Source organism: Macaca mulatta, chromosome 11 (assembly GCF_049350105.2).
Source record: "Macaca mulatta isolate MMU2019108-1 chromosome 11, T2T-MMU8v2.0, whole genome shotgun sequence".
Lineage (NCBI taxonomy): Eukaryota > Metazoa > Chordata > Mammalia > Primates > Cercopithecidae > Macaca > Macaca mulatta.
The window spans coordinates 36787103-36809911 of NC_133416.1; the positions used below are offsets into that span (position 1 = coordinate 36787103).

General features: G+C 34.5%; 1 protein-coding gene across 5 annotated transcripts in view; it reads right to left on the minus strand.

Annotated features, from left to right (window-relative positions):
* CPNE8 (copine 8) overlaps positions 1-22809 on the minus strand; it is a 239321-nt gene that overhangs the window by 120559 nt on the left and 95953 nt on the right. For 4 of the 5 annotated variants that reach the window (XM_077953184.1, XM_077953185.1, XM_077953182.1 and 1 more), the window contains one exon: positions 170-233. Coding sequence is in view for 3 of the 5 variants with exons in the window: in XM_077953182.1 (XP_077809308.1) it covers positions 170-233 (64 nt within the window). In the remaining 2 variants the exon portion in view is untranslated. Of the gene's footprint in view, positions 1-169; positions 234-4742; positions 4815-22809 lie in introns of all 5 variants that reach the window. The other variant, XM_077953181.1, reaches the window with a different exon arrangement.

Consider the following 22809-nt stretch of genomic DNA (forward strand, 5'->3'; position numbering starts at 1 on the left):
TACAGTCTCTCTGGTCATAGGGCTAAGTATCTAAAATGATATTTTATGGATTATAAAATTGTATAACATTTTTGCTACAATTACTTAAAAATTAATTAGTTAAGTACAATTTTAGATATAGCATTTGAAGTATGGAAGTGTTTTCTAAACAAAAGAAATATTTACTTACCCTGCAACAGTTTAATTCCTCTGCTGTAAGTATGATTGTACCACATTTCTTCCCTGGAATTCCTCTGAAACAACAAAAATATATTTATGTACATTAATATGTTATATTAATACTATATAATATAAATTTATATATCATATTTATTTTTATGTAATCTAATAAAGAGCATATAATAATAAGATGGCTCTTCCCTAACGAAATATATTTTGAGTAGCTGGGATTATAGACCTGGCTAAATTTTGTATTTTTTTTTTTAGTAGAGATGGGGTTTCGCCATGTTGGCTAAGTTGGTCTCAAACTCCTGACCTATGGTGATCCGCTCCCCTTGGCCTCCCAAACTGCCGGGATTACAGGCGTGAGCTACCATACCCGGCCCTCAATGAGGCTAAACTTTTAACATAACTTTAAACATGTCGATCCTCTCAAGAATCTTCAATATTCCATATTGTCTAATATATAATATAATGTAATAGTTATGCATCACCTAATTATGTTTCAATAAACAACAGATTGCATATACACTGGTGTCCCCATAACATTATAATGGAGCTGAAAACTTTCTACTGCCTAATGATGTAATATCTTAGCACACAGCATTACTCACGTGTTGGTGTGATGCTGGTGCAAATAAATCTACTGTGCTGCCAGTCATATAAACTATGTATGTACAGTCCATAATACTTGGCAATGATAGTAAACATCAAATATGTTACTGTTTATGTATTTTCTATACTATATTTTTTATCATTATTTCTAAGTGTATTTCTTCTACACATACAAAAATTAAAAAAGCTAACTGTAAAAACAGCCTCACTTAGGTCCTGCAGATGTTCCAAAAGAAGGCACTGTTATCACAGGAGACAACAGCTCCATGCATGGTATTGCTCTTGAAGGTCTTCCGGGGGACAAGATGTGGAGGTGGAAGACAGGGATACTGAGGATCTTGACCCTGGGTAGGCCTAGGTAAATGTGTAAGTTTGTGTCTTCATTTTTAACAAAAAACGTTTAAAAAGTAAAATTAAATAAATTAATAACTTAAAAACAGAAAAAAAGATTATTGAATAAGGATATAAAGAAAATATTTTTGTACAGCTGTACAATGTGTTTATGTTCTAGATAAGTGTTATTATTAAAAAATTTTTTTAAAGTTTAAAATATTTTAAAGTAAAAACATTATAGTAAGTTAAGGTTATTACTGAAGACAGAAAAATAGTTGTAAATACACTTAGTGCAACCTAACTATACAGTGTTTATAAAGTCTACAGTAGTATAATGTCCCAGGCCCTCACATTCACTCATCGCTCACTCAGACTCACCCAGAGCAACTTCCATTTCCATAAGCTCCATTCATGGTAAGTACCCTACACAGGTATACCATTTTATAACTTTTATATAATGTTTTTACTGTGTCTCTTCTATGTTTACTTACGTTTAGATACACAAATACTGATGTTACAACTGCCTAGAGTATTCAGTGAGGTAACATGCTGTACACATTTGTAGCCTAGGAACAAGAAGTTATACCATATAGCCTAGGTATGTGGTAGGCTAGACCAGGGGTCTGCAACCCCAGGGCTGCAGAGCAGGAGGTGAGCGGCAGACACCAGCAAGCTGAGCCTCATCTGTATTTACAGCTGCTCCCCATCCTTGGCATTACTACTTGAGCTCTGCCTCTTGTCAGATCAGCAGCAGCATTAGATTCTCATAGGAGCCTGAACCCTATTGTGAACTGTGAGGGACCTAAGTAGTATACACTTCCTATGAGAATCTAATGCCTGATGATCTGTCACTGTCTCCCATCACCCACAGATGGGACCATCTAGTTGCAGGAAAACAAGCTCAGGTTCCCACTGATTCTACATTATGGTGAGTTGTATAATTATTTCATTATAATATAATAATAATAGAAATAAAGTGCACAATAAATGTAATGGACTTGAATCATCCCGAAACTACCTCCAAACCCCCAATGCAGGGAAAAATTATCTTCCACAAAACTGCTCCTTGGTACCAAAAAGGGTCGGGGACTGCTGGGTTAGACCATCTAGGTTTGTATAAGTACAGTTTATGATGGTTGCACAACAATGAAATCATCTAAGGAAGCATTTCTCAGAACATATCCCTGTTGTTAAGTAGTGCATGACTATAGAACAAAATGTTCTCATGGTTTCTAAGTTTTCTACTATGTTATTAAAACCTATATAAAACTCTGGGTTTCACTGTTCCCTATCCTTTCATCAATTTGGTGACATTTTGTGCTTATTTCTTCTTTGTGTTCACTACCATGCCTTGACATATTATAGCTTGTTAACTGTTCCCTATTTTGCCTCAAACTTGCCATATCCCCAGATGAAGTTCCATTTGTTCCAAGAAAATCTTATCCTAGGCAACCTTACACAAAGCTCAGCCTTTTCTGCATTCCTATTGATGTTAAAGTCAATACTGTAAGGTTTAGCACTTAATTATTCCTTAACTGCTAAAAGCACAAATTGTTAACCTTTCTTTTCTCAAGTTGATTACATTTTCTATAAGAGCAATATTCATGACATAAAGCTCTTGTAAGCACAGAGTTAAATGTCTGTGTACAGCAGGTGTTTAGTCTATAGATAAGTATGTAATATACAGTTGTGCATTGCTTAAGGCTTATTTCCACATGTATTTACTCTTAACCATGGTAATTACACATGTCAAGATCTTCCATTTTCCCTAGGTCCTTATGTCTAAGAACTCAATTAATATAACATTGCACATTTTGTCTCATATTACTATATTATCATTTTCAGCATCCTTCCAGCATCTTTAATCAGTTAATTTTTCTAATCCAGCTGTACCTTTCTCTTCTTTCTATTTGTGAACTATGAGTTTAATACTTTCAGCATTTTGGAAAACCAAACACCCCAACTGAGCATAAAACTGAACACACTTCAAAATGCTGAATAAAATATGCAATGATCTTTATAAATGCTCAGATAACTTTGCAAGAAAGTAAGGACCAATCAGAAGCTGAAAGTAAAGGCAGAAAGATAAGCAGAACTGAACATTGGAGAACTTGATCTTAGGTTTCTGATTTTTATGGTTACCTAGGACATAAAAATTAGAAAAACAAGAGGAGGTGGGACTCACAAGGTGGGAAATTCAATAAACAGCCAATCCACAGCATAAAGCTTATATCTCATTAACTAGGTTGCCTGACTGTAGCATGAGTTATATATATAAACATTCACTCTATGGGCCTAAAAAATAAATCACTGCCTTAAAACGTGGTGATGAATGAAGAGAAAAAAATGTGTCCTAATAATTTAAGTTCAATCAGGCTTGCTGCCTTAACTGACATCACTTGAGTAGTTACCAAAACTTCAAACCAAGAATTACATTTAATTCAAGCGACCACAGTTGCCTAGTAAACGCATATCCTCTCTAGAAAAGTTTCCCTTCAAATTAAATCTCAAAATATCTCACATTTAAAGTTTTAAAAGTAAATATGAGGCTCGTCTTACAATATCAAAAAATACACAAGAAAAAATGCACCCATCATGAGTTAGAATCTCCAAAACAACAGGTTGCAGAATCAAACACAGATTTAGAATGTTGTAAATATTATGAATAGTACACAAAATATAAGTATTTATAATATATTTAAAATGTAAAGAGGAAATGGACATATGGTTAACTACCAAAGTATTATAAAAAATAAGCAAGGATATTTGGAACAGAATAGGGAGCCCAGAAGTAAATCCAAGCTGTCATTGCCAGTGCCAATGTCCAGGCACTCTTCCCCTATGTTCTCTTCCAGGAGTTTTATTGTTTCTGGTCTTATGTTTGGGACTTTTACCCATTTCGAGTTGATTTCTGCGTATGGTGTAAAGTAAGGGTCCAATTTAATTCTTTTGCATGCTGTAGTCCAGTTTTCTCAGAACCATTTATTAAAGGGACTATCTGCTTCCCATCCTATCCTCCTGGTGCCCCTGTGAAAAATTAGTTGACTATATATGTTTGGATTAGACAAAGGAGAAGACAGAATCAGTGAACTGAAAGAAAGATATAAATAAATTATCCATAATGCAGCATGGAGAAGCAGACATGGAAACTATTATGAAGAGGTTTGGAGTCACAGAACACAAAGGTAAAAGGTCTAATATATGTTTAATCAGAGTTCCAGTAGAGGAAGGACTAAATAGAGCAGATGCAATGTTTGAAGAAATAATGGTTGGGAAACTTTTAGAAATGGTGAAACACCTCAATTTCCAGATTCAGAAAGCTCAATGAATCCCAAGCAGCCTAAGGAAAAATAAATGTATACTTGGGGACATGATAGGAGCAGGGAAAAACATGAGAGATGAAGAATGTACCTCCAGAGGAACCAGAGAGAAAAGACAGATGATCTACAAAGATTAAACTAAGAGCTGACTACTTGGAAGCAACACTGGAAACTGAAAGATAATTCAAACAATATCTTCAATGGTTTGAAAGAAAATAATTCTAAATATAAGATTGTAAACAGTAAAGATATATTCTACGAACAAGCATAAACTACAGATATTTTGAAACAAATAAGAAACAAATATATTTATACCCAAGAATCTTTGCTTGAGAAGTTTCTAAAAAATGGGTTTCAAATTGAAGGAAATGATCACAGATGGGAGATCTAAGAAGAAAAAAGAAAGAATGAGAGAAGCCAAGGAAATACTAAATATGAGTTAACCTTAAATCAGCGACATTAATGTTAAAAACTAAAATAACAAATACGAATGATAATGATAGCATTAACCAGCAAGGTGATAATTTAAGTTAAAGCCTTCTCATGGTCTCTTATTGTTCAGGAAGAAATTAAATATGCTGAAAAATAGAATTTCATAAAAAATGAGTAAATATGTTTAAAAACTTCAAAGAAACTACAATTATTTAAGTACTTTATAATTTCAACTTTAGAGAAGAAAATTTTTGAAATTTTGTTTCTAAAATGCAATCAGTTCAAAAGGAACTAAGACTAAAGAAAGAATGGGGCAGATGAGGAGCACTAAGTAGGTGACAGAAATAAACCTAGAGGAATAGTTACTGATATAACTGTAAATGAACTAGATGCTCCAGATTAAATGCAAATATTGTATGAATTATATAAAAATTAAATTCAGCCATTAACTATTCAAAATAGATATCAAAATTTGATTCAAAAAATTCAAAAGAAAAGAATGGAAGGATAGCTCAGAGAAAAATAACTAATTCTAATGAAAATCAGTGTACCTACATTAATAGCATACATACAGATTTTAAATTAAACAGGTTTGCAAGAAATAGTTATTGTGTAATGACAAAACATTCAATTAATTGGGAAGATACAGTAATCTCAATACTGCATGCACCTACTATTATAGCTCCAAAATACATAAAGCAAAATTGACACAACTACAAAAAGATAAACACACGATTATGTTGAACAATTTCATGGCAAACACCCTTGGCAAGGTGATCAAGGTTAATATCACCAGTGATAAGTCATATTAATATATATTCCTGATAAGATATAAGGAAAAAGACACTTCAACTCCTGTGGCCTTCTCCCCAAATCCTTAACTCCAATCTAACCATAAGAAAAACATCACACAAACACAAATTTAGGGACATTCTACAAAGAATCTAATACTTCTTCAAAACTATCAAGGTCATACAAAACAAGGAAAGACTAAGAAATTGTAACATATCAGATCAAAGGAAGTGTATATCCTGAAATGAATTCTGAATGAATTCTGGAATATAAAAAGAACATTAGTGAAACAATTAGTGAAATTCAAGTAAAGTTTGAAATTTAGCTAATAGTAATATATGCACCACTGTTGTCTTTCTAGTTGTGACAAATGTATTAAATACCACGATACCACAAGATGTTAATGTTAGAAGAAACTGGTATGACAGGAATACAGGAACTTTCTGTACTATTGTAACTTTTCTATAAACATAAAACTATTCTAAAATACGAAGTTTATTGAAACAATGCAAGGTCAATAAAAGACAAAGACAGGCTAAGAAACTATTTCAGGTTAAAAGAGACTAGAATTAAAATGACTAATCTCAATTACAATTCTTCATTAAATTTTAGAAGAGGAAAATATATCTATAATGGCATTATTGCTACAATGTTGAAATGTGAGTGAAGAGTAGATTAGATAGTATTGTATCATTATGAAGTTTCCTGATTTTGATCATCATATTGTGGTTGTGTAAAAGAAGATTCTCATTAAGAAATTCACTCTCCATCTGACCTCGTGATCCGCCTGCCTAGGCCTCCCAAAGTGCTGGGATTACAGGCCTGAGCCACCACACCCAGCCGGGAAAACTGGCTAGCCCCATGTAGAAAGCTAAAACTGGATCCCTTCCTTACACCTTATACAAAAATTAATTCAAGATGGATAAAGACTTAAATGTTAGACCTAATACCATCAAAACCCTAAAAGAAAACATAGGCAATACCATTCAGGACATAGGCATGGGCAACGACTTCATGTCTAAAACACCAAAAGCAATGGCAACAAAAGCCAAAATTGACAAATGGGATCTCATTAAACTAAAGAGCTTCTGCACAGCAAAAGAAACTACCATCGGAGTGAACAGACAACCTACAGAATGGGAGAAAATTTTTGCAATCTACTCATCTGACAAAGGGCTAATATCCAGACTAAACAAAGAACTCAAACAAATTTACAAGAAGAAAACAACCCCATCAAAAAGTGGGCAAAGGACATGAACAGACACTTCTCAAAAGAAGACATTTATGCAGCCAAAAGACACATGAAAAAATGCTCATCATCACTGGCCATCAGAGAAATGCAAATCGAAACCACAATGAGATACCATCTCACACCAGTTAGAATGGTGATCATTAAACAGTCAGGAAACAACAGGTGCTGGAGAGGATGTGGAGAAATAGGAACACTTTTACACTGTTGGTGGGACTGTAAACTAGTTCAACCATTGTGGAAGACAGTGTGGCGATTCCTCAAGGATCTAGAACTGGAAATATCATTTGACTCAGCCATTCCATTACTGGGTATATACTCAAAGAATTATAAATCATGCTGCTATAAAGACACATGCACATGTACATTTACTGCGGCACTATTGACAATAGCAAAGACTTGGAACCAACCCACATGTACATCAACGATAGACTGGATTAAAAAAATGTGGCACATATACACCATGGAATACTATGCAGCCATAAAAAAGGATGAGTTCATGTCCTTTGTAGGGACATGGATGAAGCTGGAAACCATCATTCTCAGCAAACTATCACAAGGACAAAAAAACAAACACCGCTTGTCCTCACTCATAAGTGGGAATTGAACAATGAGAACACTTGGACACAGGAAGGGGAACATCACACACTGGGACCTGTCGTGGGGTAGGGGTAGGGGGGAATAGCATTAGGAGATATACCTAATGTAAATGACGAGTTAATGGGTGCAGCACACCAACATGACACATGTATACATAGGTAACAAGCCTGCACGTTGTGCACATGTGCCCTAGGACTTAAAGTATAATAATAACAATAAAAATAAATTCACACTCAAGTATTTAGAGGAAAGAGGGCACAATTTTTCCAACAATGTCTTCAACTTACTCTCAAATGACTCAGAAAGACCTAGAATATGAAACAGAAAGAGAATAAGAAAGAGGGTAAGAAAGTGAACAGAATAAAGTTAGCTCCTGATTAAATTGGAGTGTCTGAACTACATTTGTTTTTTGTTAGTTTGTTTGTTTTTGAGATAGGTTCTCACTTTGTCACCCAGTTTGGAGTGCAGTGGAGTGATCAGAGCTCACTTCAGCCTCAAATTCCTGGGCTCAAGCAATCTTCCCACCTCAGCCTTCCAAGTAGCTAGGAATACAGAAATGTGCCACCATATTCAGCTAATGTTTTTTCATTTTTTTAGAGACAGGGTCTCACTATGTTGCCCAGCCTGCTCTCAAACTACTAGGCTCAAGCAATCCTCCCGAATTGGCCTCCCAAAGTGCAGGAATTGCAGGCATGAGCCACCCCACCTTGCCTACTCTCGCAATTTTTACATGCAATTGAAATTATACCAAAAAAGAAAGTTACCCAAAAAGATCAGTTTTAAAGATTGCTTCTTATAACTGTATCCTTACATTTTGAGAGACATAGAATAATAAAACTCATTCACATTACAGTTAAACATGATCTCAAGAGATATGAGTAATCCTTCACAAAATTTAGTACATAGGTAAGACTGGTGGAAGGCGGAGCAAGATGATGAAACAGACGGTTTCACTGATCATCCCTCCTGCAAGGACAAATATCTATATTTTAACAACTATCTATACACACACAAAAAGCATCTTCATAAGAACTAAAAATCAGGTGAGCATTCACAGTACCTGGGTTTAAGTTCATATCATCAAAAGAAGCACTGAAGAAGTAGGAAAATCAGTGCTACTCAATCAGACATTGAATCACCAATGTCACCCCGCCCTAATCCCCTTGCAGCTACACTGTGGTGCTGAGAACATCTCCATGTGCTGGGGAGAGGAGAGTGCAGCAATTGTGAGGCACTGAACTCAGTGCTGCCCTATTATAGCAGAAAGTAAAACCAAACCAAACTCAGCTGATGCCCACCCACAGAGGGGGCATTTAAACCAGCCTTACCACAGTCACACAGTCCTAGCAATGACAGCCAAAGAGAGGCTTGTGTCACTGCATCCCAAGCTTCAGGTGGCTCAGAACAGAGAGAGACCCTGTTTGTTTGGGAGAAAGTAAGAAATAGAACAAGAGTTTCTGCCAGGTAATCCAAAGAACTCTTACAGATTTTATCCAAGACTATCAAGGCAGTATCTCTACTAGTCTGCAAGAACCACAGCGTTGGTGGGTTTTGGCCCCTAAAGTAGATACAGTTTAGATCACAACACTCAAGTTTTCTGAAATATCTGGAAAGTCTTGCCAAGATGAATGGGTACCAACAAGCCCAGACAGTGAAGACTAAAACAAATACCTAACTCTTCAAGGCTTTAATGTTCAATGAACACCTACAAGTATCAAGACCATCTAGGAAAACATGACCTTAACATTTGAACTAAATAAAGCACCAGGGACCAATCCTGGAGAAAGAGAGGTGTGTGAGCATACAGAGAAGTGAAAATAGCTGTTTTGAGGGAACTCAAATTCAAGATGACACAGAAAGTAATTCAGAATTCTATCAAATAAATTTAACAAAAAAATTAAAATAATTTAAAAGAATAAAAAATTCTGGAGCTAAAAATAAAATTGGCATACTGAACAATGCATCAGAGTCTTATAATGGCAAAGTTGATCATGCAGAATAAAGAATTAGTGAGCTTGAAGACAAGCTATTTGAAAATGGACATTCAGAGAAGACAAAAGAAAAAAGAATGAAAAACAAAAAAGCATGCCTACAGGATCTAGGAAAAAGCCCCAAAAAGGCAAATCTAAAAGCTACTGACCTTTTAAAAAGGAAGCAAAACAGAGAGAGGAGAAGAAAGTTTATTCAAAGAGGTAATAACTGAGAACTTCCCAGACCTAGAGAAAGATATCAATACCCAAGGATAAAAAAGTTATATAACGCTAAGCAGATTTAACCCAAAGAAGACTACCTCAAGGCATGTAATAATTAAACTCCCAAAAGTCAAGGATAAAGGAAGAATCCCAAAAGCAGCAAGAGAAAGAAACAAACACCACGCAAAGCAGCTCCAATATGTCTGGCAGCAGACTTTTCAATGGAATCCTTCCAGGACAGAAAAGAGTGGCATGACATACATAAAATGCTGAAGGAAAAAAAAACTTTTTACCCTAGAATAATATACCTGGTGAAAATATCCTTCAAACATGAATAAGACAAAGATTTTCTCAGACAAACAAAATCTTAGGGATTTCATCACACAAGACCTCTCCTATAAGAAATGCTAAAGAGAATATCTCAATCAGAAAGAAAAGGGCCTTGCCTGGTGTGGGGGCTCACGTCTGTAATTCCAGCACTTCGGGAGGATGAGGTGGCAGATCACCTGAGGTCAGGTGTTTGAGACCAGCCTGGCCAACAGGGTGAAATCCCGTCTCTACTGAAAATACAAAAATTAGCTGGGTGCGATGGCACGTGCCTGTAGTACCAACTATTCAGGAGGCTGAGGCAAATAATTGCTTGAACCCAGGGGCAGAGATTGCAGAGATCACACCACTGCACTCCAGCCTGGGTGACAGAGTGAGACTCTGTCTCGAAAAAAAAAAAAAAAAAAAAAAAGGACCCTTTAATGAGCAATAAGAAATCATCTGAAGGTACAAAACTCACTGACTCACTGATAGTAGTAAGTACATAGAATATTATAACATTATAACTGTGTAACTGTGGTGTGTAAAATAATCTTAAGTAGAAAGACTAAAAAATTAACCAATTAAAAAAAAAAAAAAAACCATGACATGGTTTGCCTGTGTCCCCACCCAAATCTCATCTTGAATTATAGCTCCCATAATTCCCACATGTTTGTTGTGGGAGGGACCTGGTGGGAGGTAATTGAATCATGGAGGCTGGTCTTTTCCAGGCTATTCTTGTGATAGTGAATAAGTCTTAGAAGATCTGATGATTTTATAAAGGGGAGTTCCCCTGCTCATGTTCTCTCTTGCCTGCCACCATGTAAAATATGACTTTGCTGATCATTCACCTTCCACTAAGATTATGAGGCCTCCCCAGCCATGTGGAACTATGAGTCAATTAAACTTCTTTCCTTTGTAAGTTACTCAAGCTCAGGTATGTCTTCAGCACCACGAGACATACAAGAAGAGATGTATAGACAAAACAAAAAGTTAAAAAGCAAGGAACAAAGTTAAAGCATAGAGTTTAAGAGTTGTCTTTTTGCTTACTTCCTTTTTTATGCAAACAGTGTTATGTTGTTAAAAGGCTGAAATAATGAGTTATAATATTTGTAAGCCTCATGGTAACCACAAACAAGAAAGTACAGGAGATACAAAAAAAAAAAAAAAAACAAATAAAAACAAAACACTGAATCATATCAACAGAGAAAATCACCTTCAACAAATGGAAGAAAGAAGGAAAGAAAGAAGAGAACACAAAACAACTAGAAAAAAAAATAACAAAATGACAGGCGAAAGTCCTTATCAAAAATAACACTAAATGTAAATAAACTAAACTTTCCAAGCAAAAGACACAGAGAGGCTGAATGGATTAAAGAACAAAGCTCAATGGTCTGTTGCCTGGAAGAAACACACTTAACTTATAAAGACAAACATACACTGAAAATAAAGGGATGAAAAAAGATAACTGCAATGGTTAATACTGAGCTCAACTTGACTGGATTGAAGGATACAAAATATCAATCCTGGATGTGTGTGAGAGAGTGTTGCCAAAGGAGATTAACATTTGAGTCAGTGGGCTGAGAAAGGCAGACCCACCCTTAATCTGGGTGAGCACAATCTAATCAGCTGCCTGTGCAGATAGAATATAACCATGCAGAAAAATGTGTCAAGAGAGACAAGGCTAGCCTCCCAGCCTACATCTTTCTCTCCTGCTGGATACTTCCTACCCTGGAACATAAGACTCCAAGTTCTTCAGTTTTGGAAGTTGGACTAGCTCTCCTTGATCCTCAGCCTGCAGATGGCCTATTATGGGACTTTGTGATCATGTGAGTAATATATATATATATATATATTCCAATAGTTCTGTCCCACAAGAGGACCTGATTAATACAATATCCCATGCAAATGGAAACCAAAATAAAAAGAGTAGGAGCAGGTATACTTATATCAGACAAAATAGGTTTCAAGACCAAAAACTATCAAAAGAGACAAAGAAGGTCACTATATAAAGGGGTCAATTAAGCAAGAGAGTCTAGCAATTTTAAATACATATGCACCCAACACTGGAGCTTGCAGATATACTAAACAAATGTTATCAGAGCTAAAGAGAGAGACAGGTCCCAATACAATAACTGGAGACTGGAACACCCAATTTTACATACATATGTGCCCAACACTGGAGCAACCAGATATATAACACAAATATTATCAGAGCTAAAGAGAGAGACAGATCCCAATACAATAATAGCTGAAGACTTGAACACCTCATTTTCAGGACCGGACAGATCTTCTAGACAAAATATCAACAAAGCAACGTTGGACTTAATCTGTACATAGACCAAATGAACCTAACAGACACACAGAGAACCTTTTCATCCAACAGCTGCAGAATACACATTATGTTCCTCATCACATGGATCATTCTCAAGGATAGACCATATTTTATGTCACAAAACAAGTCTAAAAACATTCAAAAAAATTGAAATAATATCAAGCATTTTCTCTGACCACAATGTAATAAAACTAATTTGAGAAAATATAGAAATACATGAAAATTTAAAATATGCTCCTGAATGAATGGTGGGTCAGAAATTAAGAAGAAAATTGAAAATTTTTCTTGAAAAATTGATAAGGGAAGCACAACATATCAAAAACTACAGGAGACAGCAAATGCAGTACTAAAAAGTTTATAGCTGTAAGTGCTTCCATTTAAAAAAAGAAGAAAAACTTCAAATTAACAATCTAACAATGCATCTTAAAGAATTAGAAAAGCAAGAGCAAATCAAACACAAAATTAGTAGAAGATAAGAAATAATAAAGATCAAAGCAGAAATAAATGAAATTGAAATTACAAAAATATGAAAGATCAATGAAACAAAAAGGTTTCTGAAAAGTTAAACAAAATTGACAAACCTTTAGGCAGACAAATAAAAAGAGAAGATCCAAATAAATAAAATCAGAGATGAAAAACAAGACATTACAACTGATACTGCAGAAATTCAAAAAATCATTAGTGGCTAACATAAGCAACTATATGCCAATAAATTAAGACATCTACAAGAAATGTACAAATACCTAGACATATGCAATCCACCATGATTGACCCTTGAAGAAATCCAAAACCTGAACAGAACAATAACAAGTAAGGAGACTGAAGTCATGATAAAAAGTCTCCCAGGAATAAAAAAGCAACAACAACAACAACAACAACAAAAAACAAACCAGGACCCAATGGCTTCACTGCTAAATTTCACCAAACATTTAAAGAAAAACTAATACCAATCCTATTCAAAATATTTTTTTAAATAGAGAAGGAGGGAATAGGTCCAAACTCATTCTACAAGGCCAGTATTACCCTGATAACAAAATCAGACAACACATCAAAACCGAAAGCTACAGGCCAATATCTCTGATGATTATTGATTCAAAAATCCTCAACAAAATACTAGAAAACTGAATTCAACAATACAATAAAAAGATTATTCATCATGATCCAGTGAGATTTATCCTTGGAATGCAAGGATGGTTTGACATATGCAAATCAATCAATGTGATATATCAGATCAACAAAATGAAGGCCAAAACCGTATCATTTCAATTGATGCTGAAAAACCATTTGATAAAATTGAACATCTCTTCATCAAAAAAAAACCTTTAAAAACTGGGTATAAAAGAAACAAACTTCAACATAATAAAAGCTATTTATGATAGACCCACAGGTAGTATCATACTGAATAGGGAAATACTGAAAGCCTTTCCTCTAAGATCTGGAACACAATAAGAATGCCTACTTTCACCACTGTTATTCAACACAGTACTGGAAGCTCTAGCTAACTCAATCAGACAAGGGAAAGGTATAGAGGGCATCCAAATCAAAAAGAAAGAAGTCAAATCACAATTTTTTGCAGAAAATTTATGATCTTATATTTAGAAAAACTTGAAGATGCCACAAAAAAACTATTAGAATTGATAATTCAGTAAATTGAAGGATATAAAATCAACATAAAAATCAGTAGAATTTCTGTATGCCAAAGTGAATAATTTGAAAAAGAAATAAAGAAGTAACACTAATTACAGTAGCCACAAATAAAATTAAATATCTGGGAATTAACTTAGCCAAAGAAGTAAAAGATCACAATAATAAAAACTATAGAACACTGATGAAAGATAATTAAAGAGGACACCAAAAAATGAAAAGATATTCCTTGTTCATGGATTGGAATAATTCAAATTGTTAAAATGTTCATCCTACCCTAACCATTCTACAGTTTCAGTGCAATCCCTTTCAAAATACCAATGGCATTCTTCACACAAATAAAAAGAAAATCCTAAAATGTATATGGAACCACAAAAGACCCAGAATAGCCAAAACTATCCTAAGCAAAAAGAACAAAACTGGAGGAATTACATTGCCTGACTTTGAATTATACTACAGACCTATAGTAACCAAAATAGCATGGTATTGGCATAAAAGTACACACATGGCCCAATGGAACAAAATAGAGAACCCAGAAACAAACCCATAAACCTACAGTGAATCAGTTTCAACAGAGGTGCCAAGAACATATACTGAGGAAAAGACAGTCTGTTCTATAAATGGTAGTGGGAAAATTCTATATCCATATGCAAAAGAATGAAACTAGACCCCTATCTTTTGCTATATACAAAAATCAAATCAAAATGTATTAAATACTTAAACAAAAGACCTCAAATTATGAAACTGTGAAAAAGGAAAACTTTTGGGAAAGTCTCTAGGACATTGGTCTGAGCAAAAATTTCTTAGGTAATACCCCACAGGCAATCAAAGAAAAAATGAACAAATCAGATCACATCAAGTTAAAAAATTTCTACACAGCCTAGGGAACAATCAACTCAGGGAAGAGACAACCCACAGAATAAGAGAAAATATTTGCAAACCACCCATCTGACAAGGGATTCATAACCAGAATACATAAGTAGCTCAACCAACTCTATAGGAAAAAAATCTAATAACCTCATTAAAAAATAGGCAAAATATCTGAATAGACATTTCTCAAAAGAAGACATACGAATGGCAAACAGGCATATGAAAAGGTGTTCAACATCACTGATAGAGATTTGCAAGTCAAAACTGCAATGAGATATCACATCACCCCAGTTCAAATGGCTTATATCTGAATGACGGGCAAAACAAATGCTAGTAAGAAGGTGAAGAAAAAGAAACTCTTGGACCCTCTAAGTAGAAATGTAAATTAGTACAACCACTATAGAGAACGCTTTGGGGATTACTCAAAAAACTAAAGATACAGCTATCATAAGATTCAGTAATCCTACTGCTAGGTATATACAAATGAAATCATTATATCAAAGAGGTACCCCATGTTTGTTGCAGCGTTGTTTACAACAGTCAAGATTTGAAAGCCACCTACCTTTCCATTAACAGATGAATAGATACAGAAAATGTGGTACTTATTATAATGGAGTACTATTCAGCCATAAAGAGAAATGAGATTCTGCCATTTACAACAATATGGATGGAACTGAAGGTCATTATGTTAAGTAAAGTAAGCCAGGCACAGAAAGGCAAACATTGCACGTTCTCACTTATTTGCAGGATCTAAAAATCAAAACCATTGAGCTCATAAAACAGAGAGTAGAAAGATGGTTACTGGAGGCTGAGAAGGGTAGTGGGTGCTTGGGGTAATACAGAGATACTCAATGGGAATATAAAAGCAATAGTTAGAAATAACGAAATGAGACATGGTATTTGATAGCACAGCAGGATGACTCTAGTCAATAATAATTTAATTGTATATTTAAAATGACTAAAATTATATAACTGGACTGTTTGTAACATAAAGGATAAATGCTTGAGGGGATGGATACCATATTTTCTATGATGTGATTATTATACACCGCATGCCTGGTATTGAAACATCACACATACACCTTAAATATATACACCACTATGTACCCATAAAAATTAAAAATTAAAATTTAAAAACAACAACAAACAAACAAAAAACAAAATTGAGCACATGAAGAATAAATGACCTTTGAGAGACTGGATAATTTGTTTTTTGTGTGATTTGGTTTGTTTTGCCCTGTACTGATTGTTGTAGTTGTTTGTTTTTGTAACATTTTTCATATGTCTTACTATTTCTCCTTTATATCTGCCACTGCTTTAGCTTGTACTTTTTACTTTTGCTTCGATTCCTGAAGTTTTCTTCTTTCATAGTTGTCTCAGACTAATACCCATTTTGTTTACACTCTCCATTAATGCCAAATTGATCTGGAAACAAATATTAACTATGTACACTTTCATCTTCCAGTGTCTCTATATAGATCATACAATAATTTTAAACTTATTAATTAACATGTAACTGCCTTCATAAGATATAGCTATATAGTTTCATCTTTCCCACCACCTTACTAAAGAGTCACCTGAACTCAGAACAGGTGTTTCATTTCTCCCAGACTTTACCTAGACTATTGACCCTACCAACTACTCAATGGCCTTTTCTTATCTCGGTTATTTCTTCTTCTTCTTCAAAATTAGCTTTAACTTATGAAACACAGACTAAAATGGATCATATACTATGTTATAGAATAGTTATTAAAATATACTTACTAACCAAAAAATTGAGTTAGAGATTAATGGCTAAGGTAATTATTAAAACATTTCTGAAAAACTTATTGGTTGAGAAAAAAGGAATAAAAATAGAGAAGAGAATACTTAGAATTGCACAATAATGAAAATAATACTTCTAACATTCTACTAGTTTATATTTAGAGTATGTAAAAAATCTAAACAAACTAGCATTAAACAACAATTCTGAAGTATGTTAACAAATGATAATAAAACAGAAAGAAAATAATATGGAGACTTCAATATCACATCTTTAATAATGTATAGAACAACCAGACAAAAGATCAACAAGGAACTAGAAAACTTGAACAACACTATAGACCAACTGGACTTAAAAGACATATACAGAACATGTCACTCAATAACAATGAATGTACATTCTCTTCAAGTGAACATGAAATTATCTCCAGGATAGACCACATTTTAGGTCACAAAACAAATCTGAACAAATTCACAAAGCTTGAAATCATGCAAAGCATATTTTCCAATTACAATAGAATGAAGTTTAAAATCAACAGCAGAGGAAAACTGAAAATTCACAAATAAGTAGAAATTAACACATTTTTCACTTAACAATGGGTCGAAGAGGAGATCACAGGAGAAATTTAAAACAAACAAACAAACAAACAAAAAACCTTCAGTCAAATGAAGATAAAAACAGAACATACCAAACTTATAATGTAGTGAAAGTAGTACTAACAAGAAAGTTTATAGCTGTAAACATATATATTTACAAAAAGAAAGATCTCAAGTCAACAACCTAACTTTATACCTCAAAGAACTAATAAAAACAAGAAAAACCTAAACCCAAAGCTAGGAAAAGGTAGGAGTAATAAAATTTAGAGCACACATAAATAAAATAGAGAATACAAAAATGTCACCGAAACTAAGAGTTGGTTTTTTGAAAAGATTGACAAAATTGAAAAACCCTTAGCTAGATTAAATACGAAAAAGAGAAATAAAACTCAAATAACTAAATCAGATGAAAGAAGGGACAATACAACTGATGCCACAGAAATGAAAAAAGTATGAGAGAATACTATGAACAACTGCAGGCCAAGATACTGAAAAATTTACAAGTAATTGACACATTCTTGGAAAGATACAATCTATCAAGACTGGATCACGAAAAAATAGAAAATCTAAATAGACCAATAACTAGCAAAAACAAGTTAAATCAATAATCAAAAAACCCTTAACAAAATTAAAGCATAAGTCCCAATGGTTCAACTAGAGAATCTGATCAACCATTTCAAAAAGAATTAGTACCAGTCTTCATGAAACACTTGCAAAAAATTGAAGAGGAAAAACTACTTCCAAGTTCATTCTATGGAAACCAGAATTACCCCAACACCAAAGCCCATCAGAACACTATACAAAGAAAGAGAAAGATCAATATCCCTGATGAATACTGATGCAAAAATCCTCAACAAAATACTGGCAAACTGAAAGCAATGGCACACTAAAAGAATTATACACCATCACTAGCTGGTATTCATGTTTGGGATACAAGGGTAGTTCAACATATGAAAACCAATCAGTGCAATATACCACATTAACAGAATAAAGAACAAAAAACTACATGATCCTCTTCACTGATGCAGAAAAAGCATTTGACAAAATTCCAACGGTCTTTTATGATAAAAACTAGAAACAGAAGAAAATTACTTCAACATAAAAAAGGCAGTATATGAAAAGTTCACAGCAAATATTGTAGTCAATGGTGAAAGACTGAAAGACTTTCCTCTAAGATCAAGAGGAAGGCAAGTATGCCCAATTTCCCACTTCTATTCAACATAATACTGGATGTACCAGCCAGTGCAATTAGGCAAGAATAATAAATAAAAGTCATCAAAATTGAAAATGAAGAAATAGAATTATCTCTGTTTACAGAAGATCTCATGCAATATGTAGAAAACTCTAAAAATTACACACACACACACACTCACTGTTAGAACTAATAAACAAATTCAAATTTGCAGGATATAAAATCAGTATTAAAAATCAGTTGTGTTTTTATATACTAACAATAATGAAAAGGAAATTAAGATAATTTCATTTACAATAGCAGTAAAATGAACAAAATACTTAGATATAAACCTAACCAAGAAGTTAAAAACATTTACAATTAAAACCACAAAACACTGCTGAAAGAAATTAAAGGCACAGAAAAATGTTACGACATCCCATGTTCATGGTTTGGAAGTCTTAATATTGTTAAGATGTCCATATTACCCAAAGTGGCTACAGATTTTACGTAATTCCTACCAAAATGCCAATGGCTTTTTTTTTTTGCAGAAATAAATAGAAAAAAATCATCCTATAACTCATATAGAATCTTCTTTTTTTGCAGAAATAAAGAGAAGAAAAAATCATTCTATAACTCATATAGAATCTCCAGGGACTCCAAATAGCCAAAGCAATTTTGAAACAGTAGAATGAAATTAGAAAACTCACACTTCAAGATTTCAAAGCATATTACAAGCTACAGTAATCAAAATAGTATATGTCGTCAACCCCAGCTGTTTGCTCTCTCTGCCCCTAGGTAGACGCATGTGGTGAGAGCACTGCAGGATCCTACTACAGAACCAAACAGGCTGGTGCCACCACTGGGTCCTAGGCTCCAGCCATAGCTCCATCTGCAGTGTGCTGTGACCCTTCCAAGCACAGTTTCCTTTTCTGCTCAGTAGCTTCTCCAAATATTATGAATAATTTTTTTCAAGACCCCCAGCACTCACCCTTTCCTCTTCTCACCACTCCTAGCCTTTTACTTTTACAATCTCACCTTTTACTCTGAGTAGATAATGTAATATTAAATATTAGTTGTCATATTTATTATCTAATCTTCTATCACACTGTGCCCAAGAGCTTTTCACATATCATTCAATCTTTCCTCAACTAAAAATAAAAGATGCATACAAGTACAGTTTAAAACTAATGATTCATTTAATTAAAGCAGATGCATTTATCTCTCTATGCAGCTTTTTTTATTTTCAAATTATTAACAAAATATCATTTCTAAGATTGTAATAAGTTCGCTGTCACACATGAAACACACTATGTTCAGTGTTAAAATACATCATATGCCAGAAACTAAAATTGCAACTTTTGTTTAAAATTTAAAACACTATGTTAATCAAGAAATCCATCTGTTACCCGGTAATTTTTAACATAGTAATCAGATTAAATGGGATCTCATTTTATAGTAAGAATGTAAATGTTGACATTAAAAGGAAAGCAAGATAGTTATCATCATGGTAAGGAATCATAAGGAGTACAATAAATTATGTAATACATAGTTTTTTCAGTAACAAAAACAAAGTAAACTGCTCAATCTCTGTAGATTCAGATTTTGTTTTTAAAAATAAACAATTATTGAATAGAGTAGCATATTCCTAGCTCTTACATACCACATATATAAAAAATGTTTCAAGAAATTGTTGTGCTCTGATAAGCCAGGTCTATCTATCTATCCATCCACAGAAATATGAGGTTTCTAAAATTACTAAAATCATACTTTGCATTTATAATGTAGTAAAGTACACAGGAAGCAAGGCTATCATAATTTTAAAATTCTGTTCCAAGTCCTGGGAAACAAGTGCAAAGTTATAATGTGCAGGAGAGATCCTTAAAATAATCAAGAGAAAAAGAAGAAACATATAAATGTGACTATTATCCTGGAAAATTCAGTGCAATAAACATTTATTGAATTCTTACTATTTACAAGGCACAACAGGTCCCTACAATACAGGGAATATAATGTTTCTTTTTTAAGTCTTTTTACAATTGTCCTATAAAGAAAGAAATGGGGGAAAGGTATTCAGCCTCTTGATTGAGTTTTAGAAGTTTGTTCAGGTTCTTTGATCCAGCATGCTGTGGACTCCCTGTGTCATAGTATATAGGAGACTTAATAAAAACCTAACAGGAACAACTACTGGAGGTTCTTTGTTTTGTTGTTGTTTAATCAGACCTGCTTAAGAAATTGATAATTTAAAACAAACAAAAATACTATGAAAGTAAGGGGAGAAAGAACCATCACTCTAATACCGGAAAAACTAACAATTCACTGTTAACTACAAATTGTACATTTATTTTAAAAACTGAAATACATTCCTGCTAATGATTAGAAATATATACTGGAACGTAACTGTATTTGTGAATGTTCACTTACTAAACTGCTGTCCATGTTTAGAATCTTTCATCAGAGTTACCTCAAACTGTGAAAGAATTGAGAGCCAGTTGATCTATCTCCACAATTACTGGGAGGGTCTAATCACTATTGTTGTTATCAAAGAAAACAGTAAAATGTCAAGATTATTGGAATTTTTTACTTACTGGTATTTATTCTCAGGGCAGCCTGATGCACTGAGTCTACCTGGACCTAAAATGATGCCACCGCCCAATCAAGGCTAAATACTCAAAAACTTTTTAAATACATGAATGAATGAATACAAACACTAACAGTATGTCTAATCTCTCCCCTTCCCTTTCTCCAAGGAATATGTAAGCCATTCAAACAGGAACTTTTGAAAGAATAGAAAGCCCTAGAAAGCTCTGTAGAGTTGGAGACTGGGCAAATCATTCTGAATTATCAAACAGAAAAAATGACCAGGTAGGATGACAACATTGTGCAGTTTTCTTGTTACCACATTGTCAGTTCAAAACAATGATTTTCCAGATAAGGGGAAAAAAACAGAAGTACTTATTTATTTCCAAAACTAAAAATGAATTTATTTTTTAATCCTTCCAATTGCCTTCCTATATTTAGACTGTGTTGGCTCTGTGCTGGAAAACTGTTGAGCCCTATTTATCTCAGAAAAAGGTGGGCCACTGGACTGTGCTTGAGGAAGAGTTACATTGGGAACAGATACCAGGAAGGAACCTCATCCTTGAAATGACCTAACTCTGAATGGGTGTTCCCTGGGAGCTCTTCTTGCACCTAGAGATACTCTTGACTTTTCAGTACATGATTTTGTATGGCTAAAGTGATACCAAATTTTTTAATTTCATTTAAAGTTACACATTAATTTACTCTCTTTGTGTGTGTGTGAGAGACGGAGGTTTTTTTTTTTGTTTGTTTTGTTTTGTTTTTTTTTGTGAGACACGGAGTCTCGCTGTCAGCCAGGCTGGAGTGCAGTGGCACGATCTTGGCTCACTGCAAGCTCCGCCTCCGGGGTTCACGCCATTCTCCTGCCTCAGTCTCCCGAGTAGCTGCGACTGCAGCCACCCACCACCACGCCCGGCTAATTTTTTGTATTTTTTGTATTTTTAGTAGAGACAGGGTTTCACTGTGTTAGCCAGGATGGTCTCGATCTCCTGACCTTGTGATCCGCCCGCCTTAGCCTCCCAAAGTGCTGGGATTACGGGTGTGAGCCACTGCACCTGGCCAATTTATTCATTTTTTTTTTTTGTTTTGAAGGCAATATAATGCTGTGGTTAAGCATGCGGGCATGGAAGCCAAACATCCTGTATTTGAACTTGGTTTTTTCAGAATCTTGTCTCAGTTTCTCCCTCTGATGAAATGGGTATAATAACAGTACCTGCCTAGCTCGTAATAGTACTATGAAGGTTAGAGGAGTTAATATATGTAAAGCCAGTAGAATAGTAACTGACTTTTTTTTTTTTAATTATACTTTAAGTTCTGGGATACATGTGTAGAAAGTGCAGGATTGTTACATAGGTATACATGTGCCACGGTGGTTTGCTGCACTCATCAACCCATCATCTAGGTTTTAGCCCTGCATGCATTAGTCCTAATGCTCTCCCTCCCCTTGTCTCCCACCCCCTGACAGGCCCTGGTGTGTGATGTTCCCCCCGCTCACCGTGCCCACGTGTTCTCATTGTTCAACTCCCTCTTATGAATAAGAACATGCAGTGTTCGGTTTTCTGTTCCTGTGTTACTTTGCTGAGAATGGTTTCCAGCTTCATCCATGTCCCTGCAAAGGACACGAACTCATCCTTTTTTATGTCTGCATAGTATTCCATAGTGTATATGTGTCACATCTTCTTTATCAGGTCTCTCATTGATGGGCATTTCGGTTGGCTCCAACTTTGCTATTGTGAACAGTGCTGCAATAAACACATGTGTGCATGTGTCTTTACAGCAGAATGATTTATAATCCTTTGGGTAGATACCCAGTAATGAGATTGCTGGGTCAAATGGTATTTCTCGTTCTAGAT